A 24,691-nucleotide genomic window follows, 5' to 3' on the forward strand; every position below is an offset into this window, starting at 1 on the left:
AACTTAGACTATCTAGAATCAAGAACGGAAATTGTGGAAAGGGCCACCTTGCTTATTTCTTTAATATATAAAAAAGACATGGGTCTTATTATGAGGAGTTACTTTCAAAACATGGGTACACAATTTCTGGGCCAATTTGTGCAGATTTTTCCAGATCTTGCAAAAGCCACGCAAGAGAGAAGGAAGTGGTTCCTAGCACTCAGGCAAGAGACAAGGGTGCTGGGAGCTACATATCAGCTTAGGTATCCATGCAGATACGTGGTGAAATTTAACAACAATACCTATATATTCCTAACTCCTGAACATCTGAAGGCGTGGATAGACTCCCAGAATCGGTTGTTGAGAGTATCATCACCAACAGTTAGTCCAATATCTTAGCAATAATGTAAATGGGATTGAAATAGTGCAAGCTAATGGCAATTTCTTTGATGGGTTTTTTTTCTCCTTTGAGTAAATTGGCTTCCTTTTGTTATCCGCCCCTTCACTTAAAGACTAGTGGACTATAATTAAGGAAATATTTCTTATATATGAATTGAACTATTATTATTGTGTATAATTTTATTTTCCGTATTTCTGTGCAAAGATGAAATGCTTTGTAATTATTTGAAAATTTAATAAAGAGAAAATTAAAAAAAAAATAAAATTCCAAAATTATTAAAAATTCTCCAAACACCAATAAAATATTTCTAACAGCTAAAGTGGCCAGCCAGCACCGATCTTTAGCTCTGGGTCCGGGCAGTTAATGGATTGATTTCCCCCAACCACCGAGCGGCAGGAAATCCCAGTGGCCACATTCTCAGCTGACTGCTCAGTGCCACGTTGATTGCAGAGCCTTGGGATGTGATTTCTGCAGCAGCATGCATGCATGGCCTTTTCTTCCCGCGTGCCCAGTAAACATCCCTTCCTCTTCTGGGCCACAGGGGCGGGAAGAAGAAAATATCATGTTCCTGTTGCCGGCTTCCACAAACACTGCTGCCATTCCCCTTGGCGCTTGAATGTGCTGATAGCCCGGGCAAGAACGGCAGCAGTGTTTGTCTCGCTGAGATGAAATGGGGGGGGGGGGGGGGAGAAGAGTAGTGGGTGAGCGACACACCTGCTGGTGCTTCGTGACACACCGGTTGAGAACCGCTGCTTTAGTGTATACCTGCAGGGATTGGTATACCATTTTTTCCCTGTTTTTTTCACCACGTTCTGACCATTACTGCCTTTAACTTTTCATACTTCATTGGGTTGACTAAAGTGCCTCCCTGCTCACCTGAGCTATACTGTGGACAGGATGACTAGGCCCACCCTTGACAGAGTGGAGCATAGGTGAGCTTCAGGGACTCAGGGATTTTTGGGCTTGTGATTCTGTTCCAAGCTTGCTTTTCATTCCCTGACACTCTTGACATCTGTCCTGGGTGGTCAGATCTGTCTGGTACTTTGGCAGGTAAAGTCTGCCACAGACCTGACCACTGTTGCCTCTTCATCTTCCAAGTGTTGCTTGGGTTTTTTTGCCCACTGTGCCTATCAGCCAATCATTGGGCTTGCTTCGGCAAGTGCATTCTGACCTTTAGAGGCTAGTGGCCCACAGTTTCTTTCCAGAGGGCTTTCTGGTTTCAGTTGGATTTTTCGATGGCTTTGTGACACTAAAGGAAACTGTGTGATCTTTGTCCAAGAGTTTTTGTGTTAGTTGATTTTCTAGATCTTTTCCTGTATAAAGGAGGATTTAGACCTATTTTGCTTGTCAGGTTTTGCTGATCTGAAACCATCACTGTTATATTTCCATGAGGCACAGTATGCTTCTTGCTGGATTTCACATCACGACTCTGCCTTAAGTGCTTCTGTTACATACTGGGGTTATGTGTCTGTCTGTCTTTTTTTTTTTTTTGTAGAACCCAACTCTTTTCCCACCTAGACACATTTTTGGGTCAGGTGCCTCATAGGCAAATGAGAGAAAGGTGGTGCTTTCAGCACTGTGGGGTTTCCCGCTTTGTCCTGTTTCCACAGCCTCTAGCTAGAGATTCACCCATGTGTGAGGACTACCATCCTGCCTGTGTTTGGAGAAAGCAGAGTTACTTACCTGTAACAGATGTTCAAGAACAGCAGGATGACAGTCCTCACAAAACCCATCAACCTCCCCTGGGAATTGGTTCTCAATGTATTAGCTGCTGCAATTGCTGGGGAGGGCCTGCGCAATCGGCGCCGAGCCCCGCCGGGGGAAGGTCAGTTAACTTCTCTCCCCATCCGGGCGGCCTCAGCGCCGACAGCGCGACCAAATCCGAGTAGAAAAATAACTGCAAAGGGAAAAAAAAACGCGCCGAGACTACCAAGTCCCGCCCACTCGCCAGCACATCCAATCAGAGCCGGCCCAGCGGGGCTTTAAATCGGTGCTCTGTTCAGCGCCGCGCGCCAAAGGAGCAGGCCCCTTTGTGAGCCCCTTTGTGGAGCCCCTCGTGGAGCCTTCTGCCTACAATCCTGCTCAACTTCTCTTCGCTTCCTCTGCTTCCCATCCTCCAGTTCCTCAACACTCTGGGGATTCCAGCAATTTTAGAAGCTACAAAGCGCAGACAACAACCACAGAATCAGGCACCCTCAGCACCTGCTTCACTCGTAAGACCCGTTCCTGCCTTGCCCTCACACCTATCAACCATGCGTTCCTTCAACATTCCCATCATGTTTAACCACTTGAAGAGACTACCTAAACCCGTCATGCACTCACACAATCGCCAACAGAGGACTAACCCCATTTCAATATCGCCCCTCACACAAACACTGGGCCTGGCACTTTTCTCACTCACTCTATTCAATGCACAATCCATCGCCAAAAAATCGCACATCCTCAACGACCTCCTCACCGAAACTAAACCAGACATCTGTGCTATCACAGAAACCTGGTTAAAAACCACAGACACAGTTCTCTTAAATCAGCTCCCCACCCAAGCCTACGACTTCCTTTCTATTCCAAGGATCAAAAAAAGCGGAGGAGGTCTGCTCCTTGCAGTCAAAAAAGGTTTAGGACTGACCCTACAGGCCTCTTCTACATCATCTAACCTGGAATTTGCCTTCTTTAAATCTAAACACCTTCTAATCGGATTAATTTACACCCCCCCCTGGAATACTCGAAGCAGACCCTTCCCCCATAATAGAACTCGTCGCCAAACATCTTAATACGGGAAAACCAGCAATAATTTTGGGAGACTTCAACCTTCACGTGGACATCCAACCTCGCTCCTCCAATTGCGAAACCCTGCTCTCCTCTCTCAGCCACATGGGTTTTAGACAGATCGTTAACGATCCCACCCACAAGGCAGGGCACACATTGGACCTCATCTTCATCAACGAAGGAATTTCACCCATCACCAACCCAATATGCCTACCCGTCCCTTGGACAGACCACAGAATTATCTTCACGGCACTAGAAATCAGGGAACACCCTCCTCTAGATACACACGTGATATCAGTCTCCACCAGGAAACCCTGCTCCGGCGAACTTCTCAGCTCTCATCTATCCAAGGAATTATTGCAACTGGATCTCTCGGATATTAACTCTGCCACGACTTCTTGGAGTAACATTACAAACAGGGTGGCAGACCAACTATGCCCCACGACTACAAAAATGCTCCGTCCGGACAAAGACAACAGGAAACCCTGGTTTACCCCCGAGTTGAAGTCACTCAAACAAGACCTCAGATGCAAGGAACACAGGTGGCGTAAAAACCCGTCCACAGCTACTCTCCAGTCCTATAAATCCTGCCTCAATGCATACAGAAACTGCATCAATAGAACCAAGAAAGAATTCTTCTCAAAAAAGATCCATCACTTTATCTTTGATTCCAGAGCTCTGTTCTCTTATGTATCAGCCCTCACAAAACCTATTACAGCCCTAATACCAGACGCACAAGCTTCAAACAAAGCCAATGAACTGGCGATCTACTTTGAGAACAAAATCGACACCCTCATCGCACCACTCAAGGGGCCTTCCCCTCCTCAACTAAACTCCTCATCCACCACCGGCCCACAACACTCACACACAACCTCTCAGCAATGTAACACAAACCCAGCATCACTTGCCACCCTAGAGTTGACGTCTGCACTAGAAATAGAAAACATTCTCAAGAAGATGAAGCCCTCTTCTCACCCATCTGATCACATCCCTTCCCATCTGCTGTTCTCCATTCCTAGCACCATCGCCAAACCCATTGCGGACATCATAAACTGCTCACTATCTCAAGGCCAAGTCCCAGACCAATTTAAACTGGCAATTCTCAAACCCCTCCTTAAAAAACCCAACCTACCAACCTACCACCCACTAACCCAGCCAATTTTAGACCCATTGCTAACCTTCCAATGATCGCTAAAATCATGGAGAAGGTTGTAAACAGACAACTATCTGACTTCTTGGAAGAAAACAACATTCTCACCTCAAACCAATTCGGTTTCCGAAAATCACTGAATACAGAATCACTACTAACTTCCCTCTCAGACTCCATCCTCATTAATCAGGAAAAAGGTCAACCTTTCCTTCTCGCACTACTAGACCTTTCCTCAGCGTTTGATACTGTCAACCATTCGTGTCTCATCCAGCGCCTTGCAGACATCGGCATAACAGGAGTGGCGCTCAACTGGTTCATATCCTTCCTTGAAAACAGGCACTACAAGGTTAAGATTAACAACAAAGAATCACACCCTATCAGATCAAAGCACCGGAGTACCACAAGGATCATCCCTTTCACCGACACTATTCAACATTTATCTCCTCCCTCTATGCCATCTACTATCCAGCCTCAAGCTAACTCATTTCCTATATGCGGATGACATACAGATCCTCATCCCGATAGTTGAATCACTCCATAAAACATGGTCTTACTGGAACAGCTGCCTCACAGAAATCAACAACTTGCTCTATAGCCTCAACCTTGTACTAAACACCAGCAAAACAGAAATCCTCATAATAGCTCCAGATAATGGCACCCTGGTCAACCAGCCGACCTCTTCCCAACTCTCCCGCACACCGATTGACCACACGCTGCAAGTAAGAGACCTCAGGGTGCTCCTAGACAACCGACTCAACTTCAGCAAGTTTGTAAACAACACCACCAGAGAATGCTTCTTCAAATTACAGGTATTAAAAAAATTAAAACCACTCCTACACTTCCGAGATTTCCGACTGGTCCTACAATCTATCATCCTCCCTAAACTAGATTACTGCAACTCTCTCCTCCTGGGCCTGCCCGCCAACACCATCAAACCACTTCACTTCAGATGGCCCAGAATGCGACGACTAGAATCCTCACCAACACCAAAAAGAGAGAACACATTACCCCTATCCTTCAGAACCTTCACTGGCTGCCTATAAAATTCAGGATACTCTTTAAAGCACTCATGATGATTCACAAGGCCCTTCACAACATCTCTCCCCTCAAACTATCTTTTCAACTACAACAGCACACCTCAAAGAGACCGATCAGAAGTGCATACCAAAACATGCTGCACACCCACCCGACCACAACTTCACTCAGGAAACGAGCCCTGTCCACGGCAGGTCCGCTCCTTTGGAGCAAGCTTCTGCCAGACCTCTGCCAAGAACCGTGCATAGCAACTTTCAAAAAGAAGCTAAAGACTTGGCTATTCACCCAAGCCTTCCCCGAGAGCTAAAACTGGAGGAAGAGACAGACTGTTCCCACACCACTTCCACCACTTTACATACCCTTTCAGATTGTGTACCCTGTATCACCTGTTCATACCCGAGAGCTCAAACCTGATGAAAAGACAGTCCTTATCTATATCACTTTACATACCCGGAGAGCTAAAACTTGATTAAGAGTCAGACGTCATCTTTATCACTTTACATACCCTTTCTGATTGTGTACCCAGTATCACCTATGCATACCCTGAATGTACATAGTTTTTGTTCCCTGCTTCAGTTTACCTTGTTCATGAATGTTCTCCTTTAAGTTATATGTCAACTTGTTATAATGTATTACGCCCTGAGGCGACAGTTCAGTTCCATGTAAACCGGTGCGATATGTATTGTATACAGGAACATCGGTATAGAAAAAATAAAAATAAATAAATAAATAAATATCATGGACTGAGGGACTCTACCTAGGGGCCAGGATGTTAAGTACAGCTGCACAAGCTTAGAAGGACATGTTTGAAAGCTCTAGAATCTTTGAGATCAAAATTCCATGCCGGGCTCTCTTCGATGATGTCACCCATGTGTGAGGACTGGTGTCATCAGAGAACATTTGTTACTGATAAGCAACTCTGCTTTCTTCCCTGCACAAGATGATTTGTTTTTTAGAGCACTTGTGGATTCTAATCAACTTCGAAAAATCAAATCTAGTGCCTACTCAGGGGCTTGGATAGACTCACTATGAGAGAGAGTTTCTGCCTTCAGGTTGCTCATCCACAACATACTGTCCTCTCTGTGCTTGACAGCCAGAGCACTCATGGTGGTTTTGAGACATATGGCGGCAGTCATCCATGTAGTCCCGCTGACCCACCTTCATATTCATTACCTTCAATGGGATCACTATTGTCGACTGTAATACAGGTTCCATTGGACCTGAATCGAGAGTTTCAGTGGTTATTACAACCTTGAGTTCTCCAGGATGGAACTCCTCTTCACATACTTCCACATCAAGTAACATTGGCGACTAACATATCCACTAAAGGACGAGGAGCTCACATGGGATCCTTTGGAATTCAGGGCATTTGGTTTCTTGAAGTAAGCCATTTTCAAATCAACCTACTGGCTTTAAGGGCAGTAAGGTATGCTCTGGCAGCATTCACACATCTTCAGGACAGAAACATCCTGATCAGAACAGATAACCAAGTCACCATGTCGTATATCAACAAACAGGAAGGCACAAGATTATGACCTTTCTGCCAGGATATACTAAAGATTTGGAACTAGACAGCCAGGAATCAAGCTGTCCTACAAGCCACCTACCTTGCGAGGATCTTCAACACTATGGTATATTAACTCAGCAGAGTATTTTATCTACATGAAAGGTCTACTCAGAAATCAGTTGTTGAAAAACTTTTTGGCTTATGGGGTCTACCACTGATAGTCCTTTTTGCTTCAGAACAGAAAACTAAATCAATTTTGCTCAGTTCTGCCAAACGATTTCAGACCAGCTCAGGACGCTTTCCTCTTTAATTGGGGGACTAGCTTCTTGTATGCTTTTCTGCCAATATTCATTGCTAGAATAGTGCATGATCACGCTCATCTGATCTTCATAGCTCCAGCGTAGCCCAGATAGATTTAGTTTGTGCATATCATAAACTTTCCTGCAGTCCTTCCATACATCTGGGGGCAGACCCTAAGTTAAGACAGGAGGATGCTTTATCATCCCAGCGTTTCTATTCTCAATCTTCCAGCTTGGATGTTGAGAGCTCAGTAATTGCAGGTCTCAATTTCCCTAGAGAACTTGTAGACATATTAGTTTAGTCTAGAAAGTCATCAACTAGAAATGGTGTCAAGAGAGCACGTTGGATCTGTTTTCTTGCAAGCCCATAGCATTTGCCAAAGTACTTGCTCTGCCTTTCTGATTCAGGTCACACTTTCTCTTTGGTGCAAGTACATCTCAGTACCAAAACAAATTGCCTTTTCCACATGGAGATTGTTGGATCTGGTCAGAGCGATTACACAAGATGATTCTTTGTTTAAGATAAGTCCCACTGATGCAGGAGATCTGAAATGCCAGCTGACGTTTGGATTTGGGTTCTCTTATTTCTATGTGATTTTCTACTCTTTGCCTTTAAGAATATTTATTTGCAATTTAAAAAACTTATGCTTTAAAAAATTGACATGTATTCTACTACCATTGACTTGAATGTTATTTAGTACGCACGGTACCCTTATTGGGCCAGGGATGGATGATTGAGTTGTCAGGGTAAACTCCCACTAACACTCCAGGTTGTGATCAATATTAATTTGTTGGTGGTGTGTGTCCCCTCACACTGAGTGTGCATACAATGATCGCCTTTGACTTTGCTTTGTACTGTACCTATTTTTATGTGGTTTGCCATCTAGGACAGTTTTTGTGGCGTTTTGATTTTTAGATTGTCTCCAAATAAGACAAGCCTAGTAAACACCAAGAAGACAATAGTCCACACCACTCAGAACCTCTAGGATCATATCCAAATCATTTGACATGCTGGCAGTCCCACTTCAGTTTGAGCCAGGAACTTACCCTTCTAAATTCCAGATTTATGAATTGCTGTGACCAAAGGTGCATCCAAATTGAACTGTTAATTCACATAAACTCTGCTCTCAAGGCCCTTGATTTCTCCAAAAGACAAATTGCCATTTATACTAACCTTTTTGAGCTAGATATTATAGTTAATTTTCTAAAGGTCTTCAGAAATTAGGTGGTCAGCAAGATTGCCCTTATCCATATGGGCAACCAAATAATCATTTAAATAAGTAAGCATGAAAAGGATCCAGGTTCCTGTGTGAAGAGGACCCTAAAGTGTTAGAATGTATGTTGTCTTAGTGATGAATATAATAGCAACTTAAATGCCTATCTTTCTATCAGTCGCAAGATAAAAACAAAAAACAAAACTGAAGAAAAGGTTAAGTCCGGTGGGTCTAATATTGCTATTAGCACATGAATTGTAAGAAAATTCCAGAGCTTTAGAGAAGCTCCTATGATTTGGTGGTTAACAAATGACATGATCTATCAATATTACACTATTTTGATGCTTTAATTGAAGAGCTAAAAAATTAATCTTTCTAATGCTTAATTTCCAATTTACTCTACTTTTTCCTCCTCTGCTCTTACCCCATTACTCCTCTTTTTGCCTTGAATATTGCTAATTAAATTATCCTTTATTTTATCTATCTAGCTTTTGACTTCTTCCACTCTTTTTGGTATAGGCTTAAAATCTACTTATTATAAAAACATAAGAACATCAAGTTTGCCATACTGGGTCAGAGCAAAGGTCCTCCTAGCCCAGTATCCTGTTTCTAACAATGGCTAATCCAGGTCACAAGTACCTGGCAGGATTCCAAAAGGTCAACAAGATTCCATGCTGCTTATTCCTGCTTTTAAACCCAGCTACACTAACAGATTTTACCACATTCTCTGGCGATGTATTTCAGAGTTTATGCATTGAGTGAAAAATATTTTCTTTTATTTGTCTTAATTGTATTATTTAGTAACTTCAATGTGTGTCAACTAGTCTTTGTACTTTTCGAAAGAGTAAGCAACCAATTCAGGTTTACCCATTCCACTCCACTCATATTATAGACTTCTTATATCTCTCCTCAGCTGTTTCTTCTCCAAGCTGAAGGGTCATAATCTCTTTTTTCATAGAGGAATCATTTCATCTTCTTTATCATTTTGGTTGCACTTCTCTGTACCTTTTCTAATTCCGCAATATCTTTTTTTTTTTTTTAAATGCATAAACATTTTTATTGTGAACATCAGGAAGAATAAGGTTATGATCACACAGATATGTAAGAGAAAAGTACACAATTTTATTATCACAGCTTTTTAAACAATTTTGGAAATGTGTCCTAAAATACATACACTCTCACACACACACACACACACACACACACACACACATTCATACTCTAAAACACCACACCAAATACAAGGGAATAGTGAGCCACAAGACCAAAAGGCCTATACATCAATGTTTTTCATTAACCAAATACAAAGTCATGTGTCTGAACCCCCTGTGGTTTTTATAACCACTTACAACTCTATACCCGTCTTTCGCCCATTTTTTCATATTGAAACATGACTGTATACATCTTGTAAACTACAGTTCGTTATTCCCCAGGTATTTGATAGACGTCCCTCCCCTCCTACCCCTCCCTCCCTAATATCTTTTTTGAGATGCGATGACCATAATTGCATGCAATTTTAAAGGTGCGGTCTCACCATGGAGTGAGTATAGAGGCATTATAATGATCTCTCTTTTATTTTCCATTCCTAGCATTCTATTTGCTTTCTTGGCTGCCACAACACACTGAGCAGAGGATTTCAACATATTATCCATAATGATGCCTAGCTCTTTTCCTTGGGTGACTCCTAATGTGGAACCTTGCATAGAGTAGCAATAATTTGGGTTGCTCTTCCCTATATGCATGACTTCTCTTGGCTAAATCCTTGTTGGTTTTGTCCCATTAAACTATGTTCAGTAATAGTTTCAATCTTTTTTTCCTGTCACTGATGGGCTCACTGGTCTGAAGTTTCCTGGATCACCCCTGGAAACATAAAAAAACAAAACAAAAAAAAACCAAACCTGATGTTGCATTGGTCACCCTCCAATCTTCAGGTATTGTAGCTGATTTGAATGATAGGTTACAGATTGCTAATAGGTCTGCAATTTCATTTTTCAGTTCTTTCAGCACTCTGATATATAACATCTGGCCAGGTGATTTGCTACTCTTTGTCACTTTGCCCTATTACATCTTCCAGGTTCACTGAGATTTGTTTCAGTTCCTCTGAATCATCAGCTTTAAATATCACTTCTGGCATTAATAAAGACCAAAGCAAAGAGTTAATTTAATCTCTCTGTTATGGCTTTGTCCTCCCTTAATGCCCCTTTTACCCTTCGATCATCTAATGATCCACTGACTCCCTTGCAGGCATCTTGCTTTGAATATACCTGAAAAAGTTTGAATTTTTGCTTCCATTGTAAGCTTCTTTTCAAATTCTGTCTTAGCCTTTCTTATCAATACTTTGCATTTAACTTGTCATTGCTTATGTTATTTCCTATTTTCTTCATTCAGATCTCTTCTCCATTTTTTGAAAGATGTTTTTTTGCCTGGTATAGCTTTTCTTTCCTCACCTTTTAACCATGCAAGCAGACACTTGGCCTTTCTTCTACTGTTTTACTGGAATGGAATACATCTTATCTGGGCTTCCAAGATGGTGTTTTTAAACAATGTTCACACCTGGTGCAAATTCTAATCCTTTGCATTTTCTCCTTTTCATTTTCTCCTAACCATTTTAGTCATGTTTATCATAGTCTCTCTTTTTGAAAGTTAAGTGCTCTCACAGTAGATTTCCTTAGTGTCCTTCCTCCAATTATCAAATAAAATTTGATCATTTTTTGATCACTATTGCCAGATGACCCCAAAACTGTTACCTCTCACATCAAATTGTGTGTTCCACTAAGGATTAGGTCTAAAATATCTCCTCCTTTTGTTGATTTATGTACCAGTTGCTCCATGACAGTTATTTATTTCATCTAGAATTTTACCTCCTTAGTATGTCGTGATGTGACATTTATCCAGTCATAATTGGAGTAATTAAAATCATCCATTATTACAATGTTGCTAATTTGTTAGCTTCCTAATTTCTGTTAGCATTTCATAGTCTGTTCATTCTGGCCAGGTGAACGATAGTACACCCCCACTGCTATTCTGTTCCCCTTCTCATATGGAATATCTATCCCTAAATATTCTGTGGTGTATTTTGTTTACTGCAAGCTTTTTTTTCCTGTTTGATTCTATGTCCTCTCTAACATATAGTGCCACCCCTCCATCATTTTGATCCATCCATCATTGTGATATAATTTGTACTCTGGTATCAGTGTCCCATTGGTTATCCTCGTTTTACTAGATCTTTGAAATAACAATTATATCTACATTTTCTTTCAGTGCTATACATTCTGACCCTTCATCTTAATTGTTAGACTGCTGGCATTTATATACAGACATTTCAAAGTATGTTTTTTTTTTTTGGGGGGGGGGGGGGTTGTATTAACAATCTGCTTATCGGTTGACAGGAGTAATCTGGAATCTTTTTGTTCTGTCAGCCCAGGTGCCTTTAAGTAGAGCAACTTTAACATTTATTGCATCCTCTCTATTGGGATGCCTGACTTCCCTGTTTTGTTAATATCCTTCAAAGATGCATTATTCTTAACCATGTGCTTCTGAGCAGCTGTTGGCTTTCCCCCATCATCTAGTTTAGTGTAAAAGCTACTCTTATCTCCTTTTTAAAGATTAGTGCCAGCAACTTAATTCCACCCTGGTTAAGGTGGAGCCCATCCTGTTGGAAAAGGCTTCCCCCTTCCCCAGAATGTTTCCCAGTTCCTAACAATTCTAAAACATTTCTTTTCATCCATGCATTGAGACTCTGGAGCTCAGTCTCCCTCTTGCATGTGGAACAGAGAGCATTTCTGAAAAAAATCAATCCTGGAGGTTCCAGATTTCGGTTTCCTATCTAAGAATCTAAATTTAATGTCCAAAACTACCCTCCTGCACATTCCTATGTCAATGGTACCCACATGTATGATGATAGTCGGCTCCTTCTCAGCTCTCTGTAAAATCTTATCTAGCTGGTGCATGAGGTCCACTACCTTTGCACCGGGCAGGCAAGTTACCAAGCAATCCTCATACCTAGTAGTCGCCCAAATATCTACATTTCTAATAATCTAATCACCCATATTTACTATCTGAAATGTCAGTTTCTCCAGCTTTTTTTTGTGACATGCATGATTTTTTTAATTAATTTAATTGTGTGTATGCATGCTTTTATGAATGTGTTATGCTTTTGGTCTAAACGTATTTTGCAAAGTTATTTTAGTTTGATGTCCTATTTTATTAATTTAGGATAGTATGGCTCAATGGTTAGACTGCACTTTGAATACTGTGTGCAATTCTGGTCGTAGCATCTCAAAAAAGATATAGTTGCACTGGAGAAAGTTCAGAAAAAGGCGACCAAAATGCTAAAGGGGATGAAACAGATCCCCTATGAGGAAAGGCTAAAGAGGTTCAACTTGGAGAAGAGACGGCTGATTGGGGATATGATAGAGGTCTACAAATCATGAAAGGACTTGAATAGGTAAATATGAAATGGTTATTTACTTTATCAGATAATACACGAGCTAGGGGGCACTGCATGAAGTTAGCAAGTAGCACATTTAAAACAAATCAGAGTAAATTATTTTTTACTCACTCATTGCCAGAGATTGTGGTTAAGGCAGCTAGTGTAGTTGGGTTTATAAAACATTTGGATAAGTTCCTGGAGGGAGACGTCCATAAATGTCTGTTAATCAATAGGGAATAGTTACTGCTTGTTGCTGACATTAGTAGCATGGGATCTATTTAATGTCTGTGTACTTAGATACGGATATAACACTTAGAGCTACACTTGTGGTATCATTTGTCTTTCCTAAAGAAAGAGATACTGTGTTGTATCTGTTTCTGAGAAACAGATTAGAAAAATTCCATGGGTATCAGGTCTGGATATACTCAGACCTAACTGGATCTACTCGGATCAGACGAAAAGAATTTCTGAAATTTAAATCAGAGGTACTTCTTAGAGGAGCTGGATTTATTTTAAAGTTTCCTTGTCGGTGTGAAGTTAAATACTAGGAGCATAAATATGTTTTCTTTGAAACATCTGAGTTACAGATTTTTTAAGATTCGCCCCCCCCCCCCCCCTACAGGACTAGGTTAGGGGCAATAGAAATGATACCAATTAAGTGTCTCTAGTATGAAAATTATTCATGGAATCCTCCAAGAAGGTGGAGACTCCAGGACTATTCAGTATGCCCATACCCCCCTCTTGAACTTGGAGCATTCTTCTATTAGGCAAATAATACAATCTTGACAGCACAGGAATTTTATCACTCTCAAAGGACAATATCTCCACTACATATTTATTAAATAATTCGATAGCTGATAGCAATCTGGTTTTAGGAAAATTCAATAACCTTAGATTGTTGGTCTCTTATTCTTTAAGGAAAGATAAAAATTTATTCTTCTCAAATTATTTTCAAGTTAAAGATTTTATATTTTGCGGGCAAAAAACTAAAATTTTTCTGGATGGTTCACGTGTTACGCAAGCGCGTAGGAAACAATTTCTAAATTTAAAAAAACAGGCTCTTGATCTGGGAGCTAGTTATTTCTTAAAATTTCCCTGTAAATGTCATATTACATATCAGAATAATACGTTTATTTTTACTGACCCCACTCACTTGGAACGCTTCTTAAAGGACAAGTCTCCAAAATGATGTTTATTGTATAAGGAGCTAGGGTTGTAAAAAAGATTAGTGACATGCAGCAGTTAGGATTTCCACCCGTACCCCTAGACGTGGACTAGGAAATAAAATATATTGTGTAAAGTATAATTTGAATTGTCAAATGGTTAAAATGTTACCTGAATGCCTTGATTATTACATTTGTAAATAAATGTTATAATTTAATAAAAATAAAAAAAAAGAAATACCAATTGTATCCTCTTGAATAAGCTTGAGAGGAGGAAAGAGATATCTTCCTCTCTCTCTCAAAGTAATAAATATTTCTTAAATATTCACTCAGTAATATAAATTGTTATGCCCTGGAATTTCCTCTGTAGAAACAGAATGATTGTAATATTCATATATATTACTTGTAGGAAAAAATTATTATATGCCTGTGTTATGAATGTTGAATCATCTGTATAATTATACAAATTGTTTGGTGTAAGATTATTGAAAATGCAAAAATAAAAAATGTAAAAAAAAAAAAAATGTCTGTGTACTTGCCAGGTACTTGTGATTTGGATTGGCCGCTGTGGAAGATAGGATACTGGGCTTGATGGATCCTTGGTCTGACCTAGTATGGCATTTTTATGTTCTTATGAAATCTGCACTGAACAATTAATTGGTTATTTGTGGAATAGAAGAATTAATAAATAGCTTTTTTTCCTTTTTTTATAGTAGTATGCATGAGAGAAATAGGGTAAAAACATCTCCTATTGTTATTTTGTCTGTCTTACTTGGCTAGATTGTTTGTCTGAATGAAAACACTCTGGATCATTCATAAATGTAATTTGTTATAAAATGTATATGATACTACATTAAGAAAACCACTAGCCTGTTCGTTTACCATAACTATTTTTAATAGGTGTTATGGCCGAGCATTAAAATTGCAGTCCTCAGCTAATCTGTGGTGTGACCTGGGGATAAACTACTTTCATCAAGCACAACATCTAACGACATCGGAGAGTAACATGAGTGAATCCAATGAGTTGTTGAAGTCATTACAGGTACAACCCTCTTTTCTATATTCCTATGTTGTGAATTACTCCAAAAATACAATAGATTAAAAAAAATGGCTAGTATATTTTTTTATTATTATGAATGTGTTTATTTTCAGCATAGCTGTGTTTTTTTAGATCAATAGACTACAAATTTTATAAATAAATAGCCGTAATCTTTATGGGCTGTGATACCTTTTATTGAACTAGCAAAAGATATTGTTGAATGAATATTCAATTGCACATAGGCTCCTTTTTCAGATTTTTTCAACAATGTAAACTTGTACTCTTGCAAAGTTAAAAATGTTTTTCACAGGACAAGCAGGATGGTAGTCCTCACATATGGGTGACATCATCAGGATGGAGCCCAATCACTGAAAACTTCTGTCAAAGTTTCCAGAACTTTGACTGACCCCTACTGGGCATGCCCAGCATGGCACTAACCCTGCAGCCAGCAGGGGTCCCCCTTCAGTCTTCTTTTTTCCGCACAGCAGTAGCCTCGCGGTTTAGGAGCTCTAAAGTGATTCCTGACAGGTATTTTCCTCACGGAATTATTTAAAGTTAAATTGCCCCACAGGGGTCCCTCCTCTAACTTTTCTTTGACTTCAGTACTCCGGTAAGTTTTTCTCCATTTTTCCGTCAATTACTGTCGAGTTTGGCCCTTGCGGCCTACTGGCCGTTGACTGTACTGCGGCTCAATTTTTTTCAATGGCGTTGGGGTTCCGTCTGTGCCCGGACTGTACTGGCACCATGTCTGTCACAGACCCCGTGGAGTCTGTGTAATGTGTTTAGGCCGTGAGCACGATGTCCTGACTTACACCAAATGTGCCCTCATGACACCAAAAGGTCGCAGAGCCAGAATGGAGAAGATGGAACTCCTCTTCCGTGCTCAGACCCCGACTCCGTCCATTGCATCGGCGTCATCGGAACTGGCACCGTCGACTTCGTGCCAGCATTGACCATCGACCGGTGACAGACCACCATCGACGTCTTCACGGCCATCGACACCCACTACTCCCCTTCAGGATCGAGGGGATCGCAGGGAGAGACATCGTCATCGACATCGCAAGACTCGGACCATCGAGGGAGCAAAGTCATCGACCTCGCCACCGTTGAAGAAGCCCCGTCCAGGAAAGGCAACAACCATTCCTGCGACCGGGTCATCGGGGCCACCCTCACCCGATCGAGGTTTGGGAGCCATGATTCCGCCTGTAAAGGTGGTCCGTCTGGCTGTACCTCTGCCTCCCTCTTCTGTTTCGGAGCCGGGGCTGCTTGCTTCAGGTCTCCGAGAAGAACTGGACCGGCTGGTTCAGGAGGCCATCGACTAGGCGATGCAACGTCTCCAGGGTCCTCCGGCACAGACACCGGCACAGATTGTGGAACCTGTCATCGACCTGATTCTGGCAGTGCTGGCACCGCTGCTGTCCAGGATGGAGGCGCTGATGGCCGCCCTTCCACCAATGTATCCTGGGTCTCCGATGGTTCTGATGCCCTTGCCGAGGACGGCTTCATCGGGAGGAGAAACACCATTTCACATTCCTCTATTGGGAGTTTTACCTCAGCCATCGATGCCAATATGTCCCTCACCACCGATTCATCCATTGGTGCCGATACGTCCATCGGCGCCATCGATGCCTGCACTGATGCCTTCCATGCCATCATCAGTGCCTCCGGCGATTCCTTCGATTTTTTCAGAGCCTCGCCCGGGGCCTTCAGGTATCCAACCCCCTTCTCGTCCTACAGGACAGTCTGCTGATCCTTATGATACTTGGGGTGATGATACTTCAACAGACACCGATGACTTACCTTCACCACCTTCTCCTACTGAAAGTAGAAAGCGTTCTCCTCCAGAGGACCTCTCATTCATAAATTTTGTGAAGGAAATGTCTGAGTTTGTTCCTTTTCAACTTCAGACGGAACAGGATGACAGACACCAAATGATGGAGTTACTCCAATTTCTGGATGCCCCCAAGGTAATCACCTCCATTCCCATTCATCAATACTTCTTGACCTTCTCAAAAAGAACTGGGAAAATCCTGGGTCAATTGCTCCAGTTCACAGGAAGGCTGACACTACTTACTTAGTTCAGTCAGCCCCAGGTTTTCAAAACTCCCAGCTTGACCACCACTCAATTGTGGTAGAGTCAGCTCAGAAAAAGGCGAAAAGGTCAAAACCTCACTCATCCACCCCACCTGCTAAGGAACAAAAGTTCCTAGACAGCATTGGTCGACGAGTGTTCCAAGGAGCCATGCTCATCTCCAGAATTGCTGCCTACCAGCTTTATATGACCCAATATAATAGGGGTCATCTTTAAACAGATACAGGATCTATCTGAGTCCCTGCCGGATCAATTCCAAGACCACCTACAAACCCTTGTTAACAAAGGTTTTGAGGCAGGAAAACATGAGATTCGAACATCTTATGACATATTCGACACCTCTACCAGAGTGTCTGCAGCCGCCATTTCAGTAAGACAGTGGGCCTGGCTTAAATCTTCTGACCTTCGCCCAGAGGTGCAAGACCAGTTGTCCAACCTGCCGTGTGTGGGAGATAATCTGTTCGGTGAACGGATTCAACGAATGGTGGCTGAGTTAAAAGACCATCATGAGACCCTTAAACAGCTGTCTTCGATGCCTTCAGACTTCTCCTCAAGACAGCCCTTCAGGAAGGACTCTAAGAAGTCTTTCTACCGTCCAAGGAAGGCCTACCCACCACCAGCAAGGTCCCATACTACGAGACCTTATCAGAAACCTCAACCTCGCCAAGTCCGAAAGCAGAAACCACAAGCCGCTCCCCAGCCAGGACCTGCTTCAGGTTTTTGACTTCCATTTGGAGAGCAGCAGCCAGATTCCTCTTCCAAACATACCAGTAGGAGGTCGATTGTGCCACTTTCTCAACATGTGGCAGTCAATCACAACTGACCAATGGGTATTGGCAATCATTGCTCAGGGTTACCATCTGAACTTTCTCACCCTGCCACCGGACTCCCCACCTCTGCAGACGTGGAGAACGTCCGACCACTCCATTCTTTTGGAACAAGAGGTCTCCCTCCTTCTCCAGTCAAGAGCAGTAGAACCTGTTCCGTACTCACAGCAAGGCCTAGGGTTCTATTCCCGGTACTTTCTGATCCCCAAAAAATCGGGGGGTGTTCGTCCAATCCTTGACCTACGTGCTCTCAACAAGTACCTCCAGCGGGAAAAGTTCAAGATGGTTACCTTGGGATCGCTTCTACCTCTTCTACAAAGAGGAGACTGGCTCTGCTCTCTGGACCTCCAAGATGCATACACACACATTGTGATAACTCCAATTCATCGCAAATATCTGAGGTTTGTAGTAGGCCCCAAGCACTATCAATACCGAGTGCTTACGTTCGGCCTGGCATCTGCACCATGAGTCTTTACCAAATGTCTTGTAGTTGTCGCAGCTTTTCTCAGAAAAGAAGGTGTTCACGTCTACCCCTATCTGGACGACTGGTTACTCAGGACCCCAACCCAGCAAGCGGCTCGGTCGTCCCTCGATTTGACTCTACACACTCTCATTTCACTAGGATTTCTCATCAATTACGGGAAATCCTATTTAGTCCCATCTCAAACCTTGTCGTTCATTGGGGCAGACTTGGACACCTTGCAGGCAAAAGCTTTTCTACCTCGACAACGAGCGTTAACTCTCGTGTCTCTCGCTCACCAGTTACAGTCTCAAAATACTGTGACTGCATGCCAATTTCTCGTCCTCCTAGGTCACATGGCGTCCTCAGTCCATGTCATACCGATGGACTGCTTGGCCATGAGACTCATGCATTGGACTCTGAAGTCACAATGGATTCAAGCTGTTTAGCCTCTGTCGGCCATTGTCCACATCACCGACTCACTCCATCTGTCTCTCGCTTGGTGGAAGAATCAGAGCAATCTCCTCCAGGGATTGCCCTTTCACATGCCAGATACTCAAGTCATTCTCACCACCGACGCTTCCAACCTCGGGTGGGGAGCCCATGTGAACGAACTGCAGATGCAGAGATTTTGGTCTCCAGAGGAAGCCAAACACCATATAAATTTCCTGGAGCTTCAAGCAATGCGATATGCTCTCAGAGCTTTTCAGGATTGCCTTTCCAATCAAGTCATCCTGATTCAGACGTACAACCAGATGGCCATGTGGTACATCAACAAGCAGGGAGGCACAGGCTCCTCCTTCTGTGTCAGGAAGCTGCGCAGATTTGGGCGGAAGTTCTCTCCCTCTCGATGTACCTCAGGGCCACCTACTTGCCGGGAGTGGACAATGTTCTAGCAGACAAGCTGAGTCGTGTCTTCCAACCGCACGAGTGGTCTCTCAACCCCTCGGTAGCAAACTACATCTTCCGACAATGGGGTCATCCTCAGACAGACCTCTTTGCGTCCCCTTAGAACCACAAAGTTGACCATTACTGCTCCCTCATTCGCAGCAAAGGCTCTCAGCCCAGAGATGCATTCTCCCTCTCATTGGCAAGCAGTCTGCTTTATGCATTCCCTCCACTTCCTCTTCTCTCGAAGACTCTCGTGAAGTTACATCAGGACAAGGGAACCATGATCCTGATAGCATCTCACTGGCCATGCCAAGTGTGGTTTCCAGTACTACAGGATCTCTCCATCCGCAGGCACATTCCCTTGGGACAGGACCCACTTCTGATCACTCAAAACAACGGGAGTCTACGCCAACCCAATCTTCAGGCCTTGTCCCTGACGGCATGGATGTTGAAAGGTTAATCCTTCAACTGCTTAACCTTTCAGACCCAGTTTCCCGTGTCTTGATTGCTTCTCGGAAGCCTTCCACGAGAAAATCTTACTCCTATAAATGGAAAAGGTTTTACCTCATGGTGCACTTCTCAGTCCCTTGATCCCTTTTCCTGTCCAATCCCACAGTTTTTGGACTATCTCTGGCAAATGTCAGTCGGGTCTCAAGACATCTTCCATCAGAATGCATGTCAGTGCAGTAGCCGCCTTCCATAAAGGGGTCGGGGATGTACCTATCTCAGTACAACCCCTTGTAACATGCTTTCTGAAGGGCTTGCTCCACATCAAGCCACCTTTACGTAATCCGGCCCCTTCTTGGGACCTTAACCTGGTTCTTGATTGGCTCATGAAACCACCATTCGAGCCTCTTCACTCCTGTGATCTAAAATATGTCACTTGGAAAATTATTTTCCTTTTGGCTATCACGTCAGCTTGCAGGGTTAGTGAGTTACAGGCCCTAGTTACCTATCCGCCTTACACTAACCTCCTGCAGGACCGGGCGGTACTCCGCACTCACCCTAAATTTTTACCGAAGGTAGTTTCGGAGTTTCACATTAATCAATCCATCATACTACCTACCTTCTTTCTCAGGCCCCATTCCAATCCAGGGGAACAGGCTCTGCATACCCTTGACTGCAAACGGGCTTTAGCTTTTTATCTAGACCGTACAGTTGCCCACAGGACGAGCACTCAGTTATTCGTCTCGTTCCACCCCAACAAATTAGGGCAACCTGTGGGTAAGCAGACTCTCTCCTCCTGGTTAGCGAACTGCATATCTTTTTGCTATCAGCAAGCAGGCATTCCTTTTCAAGATTGTGTTAAAGCACACTCTGTGAGGGCCATGGCGACTTCAGTAGCACACCTTGGATCGGTGCCGCTTCCTGACATTTGCAGGGCTGCCACCTGGAGTTCCCTCCATACTTTCGCAGCCCACTATTGTTTGGACAAAGCCGGACGACAAGATTCCATCTTCGGCCAGTCTGTCCTGCGTAACCTATTTCCAACGTGACGTACCAACACCCTTCCGCCTACCCAGTGGGGTTCAGGATAACCTCTACTAAATTCCACCCCAGTTGTTGTGCCTGTTGCACGCCATTGGGTACATTTGGTGCATGTTCGGACATCCTCAGCTCGGTACTCACCCATATGTGAGGACTACCATCCTGCTGGTCCTGTGAGAAAGCAAATGTTGTTTACCTGAAACGGGTGTTCTCACAGGACAGCAGGATGTTAGTCCTCACGAAACCCACCCGCCGCCCTGTGGTGTTTGGTTTGTAACGTTTTGTTATTTTATTTTTCGGCACTGCCTGTAGCTTTCAAATAAGACTGAAGGGGGGACCCCTGCTGACTGCAGGGTTAGTGCCATGCTGGGCATGCCCATTAGGGGCTGGTCAAAGTTCTGGAAACTTTTGACAGAAGTTTTCGATGATTGGGCTCCATCCTGATGTTGTCACCCATATGTGAGGACTAACATCCTGCTGTCCTGTGAGAACACCTGTTACAGGTAAGCAACATTTGCTTATTCCATGGAAATTATAAATTCCCTGTACGTACCCGGATCAGTCCAGACTCCTGGGTTTTGCCCCCCCCCCCCCCCCCTCTAGCAGATGGAAACTCCGCCTTATATAGGATGATGCCACCTACAGTCCGGCAGTATTTCTCTGTCTCCAGCAGATGGTGCGGGTACAAGGCCTACAGTCTGTGCTGATTGCTTAGTGGAGTTAGAGTTGTGAGTTTTAGAGAGTTTTCGGTCGGTAAATCCTTTTTACTTTGATTTAAAAAAAAAAAAAAAAAGGATCAGTTTCTGTCCTGAGCCTCCCAGGGGGTTTGTAAGGTCCTGAGGGGACCATCCCCTGCTGGTTGTTAGGTAGCTGCATTACAAGATCGAGGGCCTGCTTGTTCCAAGCTAGCAGCTCTGGGTGAGACACCGGGGAGCCCGGTTCACTCCACCCCGCTGAATCAGGACCGTGGACCACTGCCGGGCAAGTCTTTAAAAAAAAAAAAAAAAAAAAAGTTTTGATTTTCTTTCATTTTCTGTCAGTGTCACCGGCACTGTGGCTCTCTTCCCTCCCTGACTCTGCACTTGGGCGGACCGTGATTATTTTTCTATTTTTTTTACAGAATTGAATTTTAGCTTTCTCAGGCCCGCTGCCGCGCTCGTCTGTGTGCCGCGCATATGGCTCGGCCCGTGCGCTTCTTTCTCGGGAGGGGCTGTGCTCGATGTGTCTTCCCGGGGGAGAGGGTTCCTCCGGGGCCATGAAAATAGTTAAAGGCAAGGCTGCCGAGCTCCTTCGGTGTTAGCTGCACCAAGATCAGCTGAAGCAAATCCGTTCCCGCTGAGTGCGGGAACAGAGGCCATTTTGGAGTCTTTTAGATCAGCGACTCGTGCAGCTATGGGGGAGGGGATTCTCCCGCATCCTCTCTCTCCTCAGCCAGGGTTTCCTGGAGGGAGCGAACCTTTACAGCCTCTCTCACCTGCAACGGAGGATAGCCCCGAGGGGGCTTCTGAGTCGTCCTTCTCTTCCTCCTTCTTCTCAGAGTTTTGTTTCTTCATAAGGCTTTTAAAGCTAGGAGGGAAGGGAAGCTGCAGGCTGGGGGTAAAACTTCCTCTAGTGGCCTTAAGTCTCTTTCTCAAAAGCGGTCTAAGTCTAAGGGAGTCTCTGGGTCCTCCAAAGCTAAGCGCCCTTTGCGTACAGGATCTCATCAAACAGATATACTGATTCCACGGGTCAGGATACGGACCCAGGGGACCAGGTCCCGCAGGGCAAGCCTCCGATGGGGCGGATACAGACCCTGATCAACATCCACAGGATCCAGCATGAGGCTCTCACATTGTGGAAGGAGTCGACCCTAAGGTGGTCTGTCTGTTTAGGAGGAAGGAGTTGGCTCCGCTTATCCCTGCCATACTCGGAGAGCTAGGCATAGATGGGCCACCAGAGGAGTCCAGGCTAGGGGCCATGGACGCAGTGTTGTTGGGTCTGAGGGGCCCGGCTACTTCCTTTCCTTTTCACTTTTCTGCCACAGACTTGCTATATAGAGAATGGGATACCCCGGATCTGGGATTGAAAGCTAGCAAGGCTATGGATAAGCTGTATCCTCTTCCGGAGGAAGCAATTGACAAACTGCGGGTGCCCAAGGTGGACGCGGCGGTGTCCGCAGTCACCAAAAAGACCACAATCCCGGTTACCGTTGCTACAGCCCTGAAGGACCTGCAGGATAGAAAGTTGGAGCTGCAGCTCAAGAACATTTTTGAAGTCTCTGCACTGGGAGTGTGGGCAGCTATGTGCAGCAATTTTGCCTTGTGAGCGGGCCTTCGCTGGGTTCAGCAGTTACAGGCTAATGCTGGTTTTTCCAATGCAGAAGCACAGCAAGCAGGGCGTCTGGAAGCTCCGATCACTTATAGTGCGAATGCACTTTATGATCTGTTATGGACTTCGGCCAGATCCATGTGTTGGCAGTCTTGACTCATCGGCTCCTGTGGTTAAGAAACTGGTCGGCGGATATTTCCTCCAAGGCTCAGCTGGAGTTGTTACCTTTCAAGGGTAAATTGCTTTCTGGCAAGGACCTCGAGGATATGATTCAATCCCTGGGGGAGAACAAGGTTCACAGACTGCCAGAGGATAGGCCCAAGTCGAGGGGCTCCTTTTCTTCACGGTCTCAATCAGAGGGAATCGGAGATTTCGTCCGTCCAGAGCTCCAGCTTCTTCCTTTCGGCAAGCGTTCAGTCGCCAATAGTCCTGGTCTCAGCCCTTTCGTGGCCGATGCTTTGGCTGAACCGGGGCTACTCAGTCCGCATCTGGGGCCAAGTCTTCCCAATGAAGGGATGCCGACTCGTTCCTCTGTTCCAGCTGTCGGGGGCAGATTGTCCCTGTTTTACGAGGAATGGGTCAAGGTGACGTCGGACCAGTGGGTCCTTACTGTGATAAATCAAGGCTATGCTTTAGATTTTGCCCACCGCCTTCCGGAGCGGTTTCTGGTCTCCCCATGCGGTTACGAAGAGAAATGACAGGCAGTACAAGATACCTTGCAACGCCTTCTGCAACTCGGCGCCATCACCCCGGTTCCTCAGGCGGAGCAGCGAAAAGGGCGTTATTCCATTTACTTCATAGTCTCCAAAAAAGAGGGGTCCTTCCGACCCATTCTGGATTTGAAGTGCGTAAACTGCTGCCTCAGGGTGCCGCATTTTTGCATGGAGACGTTACGGTCAGTCATTGCCTCAGTAAGAAAAGGAGAGTTTCTGGCATCATTGGACCTAACGGAAGCTATCTTCACATAGGCGTTCGAGCCGACCACCAGAAGTTTCTGAGGTTCTCGGTGATGGGTTGCCATTTTCAGTTTCAAGCTTTGCCCTTAGGTCTTGCCATCGTGCCCAGAACGTTTACTAAGGTAATAGTTGTGGTGGCAGCTCATCTGCGCAGAGAGGGGTTCCTGGTGCATCCATACCTGGACGACTGGCTAATTCGGGCAAAGTTGGAGTTGCTCGGCCAGTTGGCAATTCGCAAAGTGCTTCAACTCCTGCGATCACTGGGTTGGGTGATCAACTTAGCCAAGAGCCGACTGGTGCCCCCACCCAGTCTTTGGACTTTTTAGGAGCTCTATTCGACACTCAACAGGGAAGAGTGTTTCTTACCTCGGACCGAATTGTCAAGCTACAAGGACAAGTGCGGGACTTATTGACCAACCATTTCCCCAGAGTGTGGGATTATTTGCAGGTTCTTGGCTCCATGACTTCCACCCTGGAGCTGGTGTCCTGGGCCTTTGCTCATATGCATCCTTTACAGTCAGCGTTGCTTTCACGTTGGAATCCAGTCTCCGAACAGGTTCATTTACCTCTCCCTCTTACGGATATGGCACTCTCCAGTCTCAATTTGTGGCTTATCTCGGACAGCTTATCCAGAGGAGTTCCTCTGGAGGTGCCCAAATGGACAGTGGTGACCACGGATGCCAGGC

General features: G+C 44.3%; 1 protein-coding gene across 2 annotated transcripts in view; it reads left to right on the forward strand.

Moving 5' to 3' along the window:
* TTC37 (tetratricopeptide repeat domain 37) overlaps positions 1-24,691 on the forward strand; it is a 539,154-nt gene that overhangs the window by 212,837 nt on the left and 301,626 nt on the right. For both annotated transcript variants that reach the window (XM_029573103.1, XM_029573110.1), the window contains exon 20: positions 14,846-14,987. In XM_029573103.1, coding sequence (XP_029428963.1) covers positions 14,846-14,987 — 142 coding nt within the window. The remainder of the gene's footprint in view (positions 1-14,845; positions 14,988-24,691) is intronic.

This window comes from Rhinatrema bivittatum, chromosome 1 (genome assembly GCF_901001135.1).
Source record: "Rhinatrema bivittatum chromosome 1, aRhiBiv1.1, whole genome shotgun sequence".
Lineage (NCBI taxonomy): Eukaryota > Metazoa > Chordata > Amphibia > Gymnophiona > Rhinatrematidae > Rhinatrema > Rhinatrema bivittatum.